We start from the raw sequence: 13,260 nt of genomic DNA, 5'->3' as shown, positions 1-13,260 counted from the left end.
TGGGCTTTTCTTTTATGGCTGTCTCTCTTCTTGACTGCCAGAGCTCATATTCTTCAGAGCTGGCTCTTTTTTTGACTGCCAGAGCTCATACTCCTTAGAGCTGGCTTTCTTCTCAGTTGCCATAGTGCACCCTCTTAGAATCTTGACTCACTCCCTAAAGTGTGAATTTTATCAAGCTTGCCTAAAGAACTTCTTCACGCCTACTAAAGGGGTAACAAAATGTAGATGCACATTTATTTAAGACTTTACATTTCTGCGATTTCCCTTTGATCCAGGGTCCCCTGATCAATGTCTCCTCCCCCACAGTCATAAAGCTTGGAGCAGAACTCGATTATCTATACTCTGAGATGCTTGTGCCCCCCTCAGACAATCACTGTGTCTCATCTTCTACTGTCTTGGGGGAGAGATGCCCACAACAGGGAAGTTGAGGATGTTATTTGGGGGGCACATCTATAACCCTTTTGCACTCAGTCATGGCAGACTAGCTTTCTTGAAAAATATCTCTTTGATGTCACTGTTGGAGAGCAAATAATAAGCTGGAGTGTCTAGGAAAACAGCTTTAGATTTTCAAATTTCGTATCACCCACTTCCATGTTGGAATTGGCTTCTCTTCTTGCTGGGAACATTTCCTTGGTTCCCATTGAATCCTCTGTGCTGTCTGGGATGACATATTCTATTTCAGTTTTTTCTGTTTAAAGTTTCTATTGATTACTTCTGTTTTTTCATCCTCTTTCTTTACAAATATATTTTCCCACCCCCTCCCAGGAGAGCCATCCCTTGTTACAACTAAAAGTGAGCAAAATTTCCCAACACAGCAACTGAGTCAGAGAGCATGTTCACTGTTCTGCACCCCTAGTCTACCACCTCTATCATTTCTAAATAAGGTTTCCCTGCTTCCTTCACCTACTTTCCTTACTTTCCAGGGCCCAGCTAGAACACCTTTGCTGAATCTTGAGCTTGTTTATTCCCCTTAGCATTCTCTATGCTTGGACAGCTCATTTAGCAGCTTAATAAGTCCAAAGCAAACATTTTACACAGGTATTCAAAGCAAGCAAGATGGCAGAGCTGAGGAAAGCAGTGGCATTCATCAGCTTGTGTTTTATGTGTCTGTGGTGGGAATCTTAATTGGCTCTGCCCGGGTGGGAAGGTTTCTTGCTGTGATTGGGAAGGAAGAGGGTATAGGAACAGAATGTTCTGACTTAGAGGAGAGGAGGGCAGGAAAGAGGGAAGAAGAGAGGGGAACAAAAGGAAGAGAGAAGAGAGGAAGGGAAGGGAGGAAAGAGGAGATGGGAACAAAAGGAAAGGAGAGGAGAGGAAGAAAGAGGGAAGAGGAGAGGAGAACAAAAAGAAGGGAGAAGAGAAGAGAGGAGGGAGGGAGGAAAGAGGAAGAGGAGAGGGGAACAAAAGGAAGGGAAGGGAGAGGAGAGGAAGGGAGGGGAGGGAAGAGGGAAGAGGAGAGGAAGCAAGGAACAAGGGAAGAAAATAGGGGAACAAAAGGAGGGGAGAGGAGAGGAGGGGAGAGAAGTGGAAGGAAAAGGAAAGAAGAGGAAGAGAAGGGAAAAGGAACAGAAAGGGAGAGCGGAAAAGAAATGAGAGGAGGGAAAGGGAGGGAGAAAGAGAAGATGGAAGATGAGAGACTTAGCTGTTTATCTTGGAAGGCTTTCTATCCAGGTATTGGTTCATGAGTATGTCATTTCACTTGACTGCGGATGAGAGGATTTTAGGACAGAGTGTTATAATTAATGAGTTTGAAAGTAGAAAGAGAGAAGATCCTAGCACTGAGGGATTCTGAAATGTGAGAGCAGAGAAGTATTTGGAGAATGTCAGAGCTGAAAGGAGTCTCAGAGACCCATCTAGGCCAACCTGTACCTGAAGAACATCCAGCTTCTGGCTTAAATATCTCTAGTAAAGGGGAGGAATCCCCCTCCACTTTGAAACACCTCTCATTGTTGGGAGGTTCTTGCTGATATCACACCGAAATTGACTTTGTTGCAGCTGATGGCCATTGTGCCTAGTTTTGCCCACAGAGGCAAAGGGGGCAGTGGTGGGATCTAATCCCTCTTCCCTGTGAAGCCCTCCAAATATGTGAAAGCAGTTACCTTGCCCCTCACTGAGTCTCGTCTTCTCCAGGCTAAACCCCCCTGCCCCCACCCCTATCCTTCCAATCACTCCCCAGCTTTCTGGCTGCCCTCTTCTGGACATTATCTGGCGAGAGAGCAGTAGCAGAGAGGACAGTCTGTGAGCTTGAAAGTGGGGAGAAAGCAAGAAAAAAGGCAACATTATTCACCAAGCAGAGAGAGACCCAGGGAGGAGATTCTCAGTTGTCCTTGTCTCTGGGAAGACAAAGCCTCATATTTGAGCAGAAAAGAGAGCTCAGCATGGTGTATTTTTTGTCTTCAGCCACAAGTACCTGGAAACATATGGTGTTGGGATCTGTGATGAGGCCAAAGCGCCTGTCAGTCAGCAAACATTTCCTGCATGCTTACCTAATGGCTGGAGTCCTTCTTACCGAAGAGTTAGGAAGATCTGGGATGAAATCCTGTTGTCTGCCACTTGCTAGCTGTGTGACCAAGGGTGAGACATTTCCCCTCTGGGAACCTCACTTCCCCTCTCTGTAGAATACCTTTAATTCAATTCAATGAGCATTTATTAAACACCTACTCTATGCTAGGTATTGGGTACCAAAAGAAAGGGTAAGCAGTTCCCCCTTCAAGGATTTCCTATTCTATAGTTTGTGTTCTCTACTCATTATATGCATGGTGTTTGTCATCAAATCAACCAAGGTAATCTAGGAGATTGGGGTGGGTGTGGGGGAGTGGGGTCTGAAGTCTAGGTGATGGGAGGCACAGACAGAGGCAGGATGGGAGTGGGAGGAGCCATAGAAAGTGGGCTGGGGTCTCTGAGCTCCCTCTTCTCCCAGGAAGGTGGGCTGCTCCTTGGTACCTGCCTCAGTCCTTTCAAGGTCACCCTATCCCAGGACCCAGAGAGGGAAATGTCTTAATTACAACTTTTATCTACATTGCAGTGCAGCAGAGAGCTCTAGATTTGAAGTCGGAGGGTGCAATTTCAAATGCTGGCTTAAATCCATGAGCTTGCAGCTCCAAATCAAAATTGGTGAGGTAGAACTATCTCAGCAAGGTGCCACTTACCTGTGCCCTGTGCATGGGGTTGGGGTGGGAGCTGTTCCAGGGATGTTACAGACACAAAATCTCTGTAATCTTCAGGGTGTGTTCTCCCCACAAATGTCACAGTCTGACTCAATTCAACTCAATTCCAATTAAAAAGCATTTAAATGCCTACATAGATAGGGTATTGGGCCTGGAGTCAGGAAGCCATGAGTTCAAATCCTGTCTCAGTCTCTTTCTAGTTCTCTGTAAGGTTAATGGGGAATAAGATCTTCCCCGCCCATCAATAGTCCTCATGTGGAGCCCATTAAGGGAAGCTTGCTTGCTTGTAGGAAGGCTCACACACCTTTTGTTAATTTCTAATTAGGCACTGAGCCTAAAGAGTATATATTTCTGAGAGGTGAGCTTTTGCTTTGGGGGCTTGCTTATGAGAAAGATGTTGTGATTCCCTGATCGAGACACTGAGTGGCCATATGCTCAGAGCTCCCCGACTCCTCAGAGGTAAAGGCTCTCTTGCTTCAGTGGTGGATGTAAAGCTTTGATTCAGGCAATAGAGCCCTGTCTGTTGGTCTTTATTTCTCTCCTCTGTATTTCCTGTGTTTGTATTTTATGTGATTAAAAAAGAAAGATTGTTGACCCCTGAAACAGCTCTCTATCCTTGGTAAAGCAGATAAAAGGAGATGTACTAGCAGCCATCCTGGGTATGACAGCATGGTTGCCATTATACTCGGTCTCAGCTTCTTTATCAGTAAAATGGGGGTAATAACCACACCTCCTGGCAGCTAGGTGGTGCCATAGTGTGAAGAGCACCGGTCCCAGAATCAGAAAGACTCATCTTCATGAGTTCAACTGTGTCCTCAGACCCTTACTAGCTGTGTGACCCTGGGCAAGTCACTCAACCCTGTTTGGCTCAGTTTCCTCATCTGTAAAATGAGCTGGAGAAGGAAATGGCAAACTTACTAGCTGTGTGACCTTGGGCAAGTCACTTAACTCAGTTTGCCTCAGTTTCCTCATCTGTAAAATGAGCTGGAGAAGGAATGGCAACCTTCTACTTGTGTGACCCTGGGCAAGTTCCTGAACTCTGTTTGCCTCAGTTTCCTCATCTGTAAAATGATCTGGAGAAGGAAATGATAAACCACTGCAGTATCTCTTCCAAGAAAACCCCAAATGGGGTCACAAAGACTCAGACATGACTGAAATGACTGAACAGTAGAACAGCAATCCCACCTACTACACAGAGTTGTGAGAATCCAGTGAAATTATATTTGTAACGCGCTTTACAAATTTATATTAATGCTAGTTATTGCTTCATCCCAAGCCCTATGCTAGGTACTAGGGATAAATGGAGACAGTTCTTGCCTGCCAAGAGCATACAATGGGGGTGGAGGGGAAGCAATAGAGTGCATATTGAGATGAACAAATACACTACAAAGTTAATTCTTGGGGGCAAGGATGCTCCCCTATAAGGAGATTCAGAAAGGTCTCTCATGGGAGCTAATACTTGAGCTGAGCCCTGAAGGGAGCTAGGGTTTCCACAAGGCAAAAGAACAAGCTCTTTTCCAGGAAGGAGTCACCACATGTGCAAAGTCATGGAAGCTAGAGATGGAAAGTCTTCTAGGAAACAAGATATAGAGGGCCAGCAACAAGTATTCCAGCAGCCTGATAACTACAGAATTAAGAAGCACAAGCCATTCCTTGCTCATGGAAAGGAAGTGAAGTTAGTCCTTCCTCATCCCCAAGGAAACCCCCACTTTTTATTTTGCATATTTTTATATTTACTTCTCTGGGTATGTCATTTTCTTCCAGGAGAATGTACGCTTCTAGAGGGAAGGGACCGTTTTGTTTTGGTTTGGTATGGTATCTCCAGTAGCCAGCTCAGGACCTAGGACAGAGTGGGATTTTATAAATGCTTATTGAATAGAATTGAATTCTCCATGTACTTTGTAGGGGATCGCAGCAGCTTCATCAGAGGGAGCTTGCTGGAGATAGGCGAATATTGTTTCAATAACAACTTCTGAGGAATTGAACCAGCCAGTGGTCCTTTGTTGTCACACCCGACTCCCCTGTGACTTCCCTGCCTAGAGGCGATCCCAGGGAAGTCATTTTTAAAGAAATGGGCAATAGTCTGCTGACGGTCATGAAGGATTTGATCTCAGCCCTGACATGAGCTCCTGTATTACTTCATAAAAATGTCAATCAAGCTGTTTTAATATGGAAATAATGTGGGGTGAGTTATTCTAGTACTGGGTCATCTATAATGGAAAAACCAGCCGGAGAGAAAACCTATATTTCTTCCAGCTGGAGAAGTATAATGAATTGGAACCTTTAATGCTCAGTATTAAAGCTCACTTGTTGGTAGCCCCAAGCCTGCTCAGTGGGCACCATGGCAGCCATGGGGCTGGTCCCATCCAACAAAATTCCATTCATTTTGGGGGGGGGCTCTTGGAGTTTTTATCCTTTCAATTCATAGAATCTCAGAGTTGGAAGGGGCATCAGGGTCCATTTAGTCTAACTGGTACAGGAACAAGTAATGTCCTTTCATATACAAAGTATGGGCCACAAAGAAGATGAACTGGGTGACACAATAGAAAGAGTGTTGGACTTGGAGTCAGGAAGGCCTGAGTTCAGATCATGCCTCAGTCAATAGCTGTGTGACCCTGAGCAAGTCACCTAACCTCTGTCAGCCTCAGTTTCCTTAACTGTAAAGTGGGGATAATAATAGTACCTACCTCCCAGGATTGGGGCAGATCCAGAGCACTTTGCAGACCTTGAAATGCTATGTAAATGTTAGCTATTGCTCACTATTATCTCTTTTTTTGTTTTTGTTTGTTTTTGTTTTTGGGGGGGGCAGGGCAATTGGGGTTAAGTGACTTGCCCAAGGTCACACAGCTAGTCCATGTGTCATCTGTCTCAGGTCAGATTTGAACTCAGGTCCTCCTGATTCCAGGACCAGTGCTCTACTCACTGCGCCACCTAGCTGCCCCCTCACTATTATCTCTTAACATGAGGAAGTGTATTTGAGGTCACTGATGTCCTCAGTGTTATTGGACTGGTGTCCAATGGTGTCATCAGAGAGTTTTTGTGGTAGAGTAGATGGAAATCTGGCCTCAGAGTCAGGCAGTCCTGGGTTCAGGACTCTGACACATCATGGCGATGTCTGGCAAGTCATTTAACCCCTCAGTGCCCCTGGCTAAGACTTGGTTATTGGAGTGTTGATCTGCTTTGGGAGAGGACATTTCCTCAATGGAAGCTGTGCACATCAGTGAAATCTCAGAGATCTACTAGAATAGGGCATATGCCTAGAATCTCAGTTCAACAAGATGCTCACCATGGGAGAAGCTCTGAGGGTACAAAGATGAAACAAAATGTGAGGCCTCTTCCTGAGGGCCCTTAAGGGTCCTGCAGCCCACAGTGGGGCTAATGGTTATTACCCCAATGTCTCTGCTGCTGCTTGCTTTCTCCCTATGTGAGGTCCATTTTCTTCATTCTTTGACCCCTCCTTGTGCCTCAGAAATCACACCATAGATTTCATGAGGAATGTCAGAGGATTTTCGGTTTTGAGCTGGTAAGGACCTTGGAGATGATCTCATGCAATCACCTCACTTTAGAAAGGGGTAAACCGAGGCCCAGAGAGGGGAAGGAGCTCCCACATTAGGTGGTTGGGCTGAACCTGAAGCCCTCCAAATGGACATCTTATATTTTCCTGAAAAAGAGGGATGGGGGTGGAAGAAGGGCTGTCAGGGGAAGATGGAAAGAGCACCAACCCGGAGGTCAGAAGACCCAGGTATAAGTCTAGGTTCTAGACTCGGTCAAGTCACACTGCTTCTGGAGCCAAGGGACTTGAGTTCAAATTCTCTCCAAACCTTACTACTTGTGGGACCTTTGGTGAGTTGCTTATCTGTCTTGGTCCTCCATTTCTTCATCTCTAAAATGAGAGGGTTGACTGGATGGCCTCTGAGGTCCTCCAAATCTCCCCCAAAGACTCTATGATAGCCTCTCTGGGACTCAGTTTTTTCATTTGTGAAGGGGAAGGGATTGGACCAGCTACTCTCTTGGGTCCCTTCAACTATAAATCTAGTATCCTATGATTCTTCCCATAACCCCTCAGACAGGAGGCAGGTGGGTCCCTACACTGCCGGGGATTCTGATTTTCTAGGTACCAGAGAGGATCAATGCCAGCCTCATCTTATCAGTTTGCTAAAGTAAAAGAAACTTCCCTGACGCAGGGCACTGAGGAAGGAATCCAACTGCAGCCAAAGCAGCCAAGGCAGCCAAAGCTCTTAACATCTAATTTCCTCTGGAGATTAAGCTGTAACAATGCAAATGATCAGCTTCTGCCCTAAATCATTTCCTCTCGAGTGTCTCAATCACCCCAAATTGCCAAGGGAAATGGGCCCTCAAGTTTTAATCTCTGAAACTTTTGCTGTTCCCAACTAGAGAAACATAATGTCCATGAATAGTAAGTTGTAAAACTCTAGTGATTTTCACGTGAGTGAGAGAGAGAGAGAGAGAAAGAGGCAGAGGCAGAGAGAAATAGACAGAAAGACAGAGAAAGAGATAGAGACAGTGACAGACAGAAACAGACAGATGGACAGAGATAGACAGAAACCGAGACAGAGAGAGACAGGGACATAGATGGAGGGACAAAGAGACAGGGAGAGACAATGCAAGAGAGAAAGAGGGACAGAAACAGATAGATGGATAGACAAGGGATTTTATTAAGGAGTTCACCTCCTGCCTGTTATATAAATGCCAGCTACAGCATCCCAGTATTGTATGGTCATAGGATCGTATGTTTAGAGCTTGGAAGGGACCCCAGAGACCATTAGGGTTAACACCTTCATTTTATGGATGGGGAAACTGAGGCACAGAGAGGAGAATGTCACTTGGATAAGGAGTTCAAAAGATTATAGGTGCTCTGAGCTACAAGAGACCATTAGGGACAATCTAGTGAATCTCTTCCCTTCATTTTAAATAGGAAACTGAAATCCAGGGAGATTGTCACTTGCCCAGAGTCTCCCCATTTGAGCTCTGGAAAAGTCATTAGCAGCTCTCTAGTCCTGCCTGCATCTCAAAGAATGTCTTCTTCAACATCTCCATCAAGGGGTCCCCCTGCAGCAAGAGGGACCCTACTATCCCCGCTCCTCCAGGGCAGACCATTTCACGTTGGGGCCGCTTGGATTGTTAGGAAGGTTTCCTGACTTGGAGATGAAATTTGCCTTCTATAACTTCTATCCTTTGCTTCTGCCCTTTGGAGCCAAACAGAATAAAGTTAATAGACAGACCCTCCAATAGTAACAACCATGGAGGTTCATTTGCAAATGGAAACCTTATAGCACATAATCTCACCAGAGCTTTACAGTAATCCTGTGAGACAGCCTGGCATAGGGGTAAAATGCTGGAACTGAAGTCAGGAAGAGCTGGGTTCAGATCCACCTCAGATTTTTATCAGCAGTGACCCTGAGCAAATCAACTCCCCTCTCCTGATTTAGGAGGAATAGATTTTTCAAGCACCAGATCTCCCAGTGAAGTGTTCCCATCACCCTTCATGGACCATTTCTCTTCATCCATAGCAGCTTCATCAATGGAACCCCACTCCTACCATCAAAGGAAGGCTTCTTTCCTTACCCTCTCCTTTCAATCTTTCCCCTACTCCACCTCACCCATATCTCTGCAGGATCTTCTCTTCCTAAGACCGTAGGGATCACCTCCCTTCTCATTACTAGCCCTTGATTTGAGCCTGACACATCCCGGGCTGCTCTGTCCTGACTTCCTCTCTCCTGTAATGTATCTTCCCACACAAAATAATGGTGAATCACCTGCATTACCAGGTTCTGTATGTAATGTTCCTTGTCCAGTTATTTCTACCAGATTTCTGCCATCACCCCATCTCCTTGTGTACATTCAGAAAGAAGTCTCTTATTGATCTCTCTGTCGTCACTCTGTTCCTGTTGCTGTCCTGGTCAGCTGTTTTTATTCACTCCTCCTGTGTTTCTATTGTTTGAGGAGTGAATAATCTCTTCAGTTCAGATTTTCTTTCTAAAAATGTTTCAGGCTCTTTGTTGTTGCATGTCCATCTATTGTCCTGCATGGCTAAGTTCACATTTGCAGGATAGGTCACCCGGGACTGCATCCTGAGCTCCAGTGCTCTTCAGGACACATTATTCCATTCCCTCCTCCTTTTTCTAGTGGGTTCAGAATAGTCTTGCATTATTTGAATGTCCTTTCTTTTGTATTTGAAGGTCTTTCTCCTGATGGTTTGCAGAATGTGTTTCTAAATTGAATTGTTAAATTTAACCACTATGTGGCTTGGAGTTTGCAGCCTTGATTTTTTTCTTTTCTTTTTCTGGACACGATATGTGGATTTCCAATTAGGAATTTTATTTTCTATGTTCAGAAGTTCTGGGTAGTTCTCTTCTATTATTTACTTCATTGTGGTGTTAAGGTTTTTTTTATCTTATGGTCTTCTGGGAGAACTATGCTCCTTAGATTGTTTTTTCCTTCTCTTCTTCCAGATTATCCTTCATTTCTGTATATTTTCATTTCCCATCTGTTATTCTGTTTTGTAGATTCAATTTTTTTCTTTTCCACTAATTACTTTTGCTGTGCAGGCCATAAATTCTGCTCTTATAATTCTTATTTCTCACTGAACTGCTCCGGGACAGTGTGTTGTGGTTCCATGTTCTCTTGGAATTCCACAGACTCCTCATTTTCATCAAGTTTTGGATCATTTTCCTTTGTTTTACAGCGTTTATTCATGGATGTCTGAACTTGCTTACTAAATCTGGAGGCCATATTGCCTTCTGTTGTTAATATTTTCTCTTATGAGTTATCTGTTTATTTTCAAGGTCTTTGAGGTTTATTCTTCCTTAGATTTCTAGTAATTTCAGTCTCCCTGCCCTGCCTCCTGCTTAATTTTTCCTATTCACTTTCTGACACTGTCTCTTGGTGGTTCTTTGTTTCTTTTTTCCATTAAAAACATTTTTTTAAAGTTTCGAGTTCCAAATTCTATCTTTCTTTCCCTTCCCTCTGTCCCTGAGATGGTAAGCAATCACATATATGTTATACATGGGCAATCATGTAAAACATCTCCATATTAGTCATTTTTTACAAGAAGTTTCAAATAAAAGAAAAGAAGAAAGAAAATAAAAATAACATGCTTCAATCTGTATTCAATGAATATCAGTCATTTCTCTGAAGGTAGATGGTATCTTTCATTATTAATCCTTTGGGCTTGTCTTGGATCATTGTATTGCTGAGAGTAGCTAAGTCATTCCCAGTTCTTCATAGCATAATATTGCTGTTACTGTATACAACATTCTCATGGTTCTGTTTACTTCACTTCGCATCAGTTCATGTAAGTGTTTCACTGCTGTTGTTTCCTCAGGGCTGAATCTCAAAGCATCTAGGTCTCCTTCCACGCCGAGTTTACCATGGTTCACAGTTTACCAACTTGGATCTCTGCCCCAGCTGACTTTTGAATGGTCAGAATGGGCCCCAGCTGGGTATTTTGCTCTTTCCCTCAGGCTCCGTGGAATGCAGGACAGGTTTTCCCATACACAGGGTCCTTTCCGGGTATCCTGTCCCTCTATTCCTTAGTTCTTTGGCCTGGCACCAGAAAGCCAGAGCTTTGCAGTGCTATTGCTACAGATTTGTCTGCCCTATCTCCAGCTCTGCTCGTATTACAGGGTTGTTGGCTCCAGCACCAGCAGTTTGGAGCTTTGTAGCTCTAGACCTATGGGGTTGTGGCGTGATACACTTTTGCTCCTTAGGGGCTGTGGCTGACTAGCAATCTATCACAACCAGGACAGATTTCTATACCCTGGAGCCAGGATCTCAGGCATTGGAAAGAAGGAAGAAGGACTGGGATGAGGGAGTGCAGTAGATAGAGTGTTGGGCTTAAAGTCAGGAAGACTCAATTTCCTGAGTTCAAATCTAGCATCAGATACTTTCCTGCTGTGTGACCTTGGGAAGTCACTTAACCCTATTTGTCCCAGTCTCCTCATCTGTAAAATAAGCCGGAGAAGGAAATGGCAAACAACTCCAGTGTCTTCACCAAGAAAACCCCAAATAGGATGACAGAATTGGACATGACTGAAAATGACTAAACAACAAAAATGTGCTAATCGCTGAGTTGAACTGTATGGACACTTGAGTCTCTTTCAACTCAAATTCTGTAGTTCTATGATTCTTAGCTTCAATTTCCTTGTTTGTAGAAATGGGGTTGATATGTGTGTACATATACATACATACATACATATATATATACATATATATATATATAGACATTGTATCACCTACATTAAAGAAATATAAAAATGTCACATATTAGTATTTTATCTACATTTTTTGCATATGAGTAAACTGAGGCTCAGATGGGTGCCTGGTCACACAACCCAAGTCCACGTCTTTCTGACTCCAAATCCTGCCTCCTGTTGTCTGCCACACTCGCAGATGGCTGTCGTGCTACTGTCTCCTCTCCAAGGAATGTCTCCAATTCCTTCAACAGATCCTCCTATGCCATGGCCTCCTGTATCCTCACAACTCTCCTCTCCCTCCTTTGGACCAGTTCTAGTCTGTCAATGTGTCATGGCAGAAAGCATATGAACTACCTGCGTGCCCCAGGTCAAGTTACTCAATGTCTCTTGGCCTCAATTTCTTCATTGGCCAAAGGAAGGGGTTGAACTCGATGACTTCCAAGGTCCCTTCTACCCCTGGACCTACGACCCTAAATCTCAAGTCTGCCATTTTCCCAACTCTGTGAGCTTGGACAATTAACTTATCCTCTCTGGCTTCTGACCTCTCAGTCAAATAAAGGTGATTTGACTGGATGGCCATCAGCGTTTCTTCCATCTTGAATGTATGACCTGATGTGATCATTCAGTAAAGGCAGCATCACAAAATGAATCTAATGCTCCGTATGTGAAGTTGACTCAGGCATCTCTTGCTACATGAAGCTTTTCTTGATCCCTCCAACTCTCTCATACTGAACTACTCTATCGGTCTTTATTCTCATGCCCTTAAATATATCCTTGTAAGCTTTTTGAGCACAGGGATTGTTTCATTCAGATTTGTGTCCCCTGTGCCCAGAGCAGCACCAAACACAGAGTAGGTGTTTAATAAATGCTTGGTAGTTGAAGTGACTTGCTCATGGTGAAAAAGAAAGTCCGTGGCCATGTTGGACTCAACCCCCAGCCCAACATTCTTCCATTTCCTTTTCTCCATTTTTGAGGATTCCTTCCTTCCCTGTCTGACTTTCCAGGCAGACAGCAGGAGCAGGGACCCAGCCCTTGTGGGGAGACAGTGCTGGCCGTGTACTCAGGAAACTGATGATTTGTTTTAGGGCTCCCATTACAAAGTGAGTGAGGATGGCCACTGGAGCAAGGCCTTCCTTCAAGAGCCTGCCCAGCATCATTTGCAGCTTTATTTCATGGTGTGGTAACCATTAAATCGAGAGCCGTTTTGACTGTAAAATAGAAACTAACTGCCGTGAGGGCAAAATAATTTTTTTTCAATTGCACTACAATGTAATTTAATAGGTGAAAACACTCAAGAGTTCACCATAAATAATGTTGCTGGTGAAGGGCGGGCTGGGGATGGGAGGGAGTTAATTTGAGGAGGCAGCTTTGGGAATTGGAGGAGGTTAGATCTCACAGTGGTCTCTCTTGTCTTCCTTTCCCCTCCCCACACGCCCCTGTTGTCTCTCCCTCCCTCCCTTCCTCTCCCCCTCCTGCTTTCCGGGTACAGCTAGAAGAAAGTGAAGCCAAGTGTGCCGAAGCTCAGAACACTCAGAAGCTGCTGGCCCAGGACCTAGAGAACATGCATACTGAGCTGGAGAACGTTACCAGGAACAAGAATCTGGTATTTACCCTCCATTCCCACCCCCAACTCCCCAGCATGTGCATACATTCACACACGGTTGAAGGGACTCTTGAGTGAGTCAATCCTGGAAACAGCCCATTGCCCATTGGCCTGGCCCCTTCTAGTCCCAAGGTTATAAATCTGTCAGTGAAAGATGCTGTACAGTGAGCAAACCGAAGAGGTCCTGAGGATGCTGTCACATAGACTTTTTGTCAGTCCTTCTCTGACATCTATGGAGTAAGTAGTGGATAGAATGGGATAGCCTTGGAGCCAG

The 13,260-nt window shown here is 44.5% G+C and overlaps 1 protein-coding gene across 1 annotated transcript in view; it reads left to right on the top strand.

Annotated features, from left to right (window-relative positions):
• The window catches only part of MYO18B (myosin XVIIIB), a 361,792-nt gene that overhangs the window by 231,812 nt on the left and 116,720 nt on the right, over positions 1-13,260 (top strand). Inside the window, exon 35 of the mRNA XM_036737706.1 lies at positions 12,873-12,986. Within this exon, the coding sequence (XP_036593601.1) occupies positions 12,873-12,986 (114 nt within the window). The remainder of the gene's footprint in view (positions 1-12,872; positions 12,987-13,260) is intronic.

Source organism: Trichosurus vulpecula, chromosome 1 (genome assembly GCF_011100635.1).
Source record: "Trichosurus vulpecula isolate mTriVul1 chromosome 1, mTriVul1.pri, whole genome shotgun sequence".
NCBI classification, from domain to species: domain Eukaryota; kingdom Metazoa; phylum Chordata; class Mammalia; order Diprotodontia; family Phalangeridae; genus Trichosurus; species Trichosurus vulpecula.
This window is presented reverse-complemented; position numbering and strand designations above follow the sequence as displayed.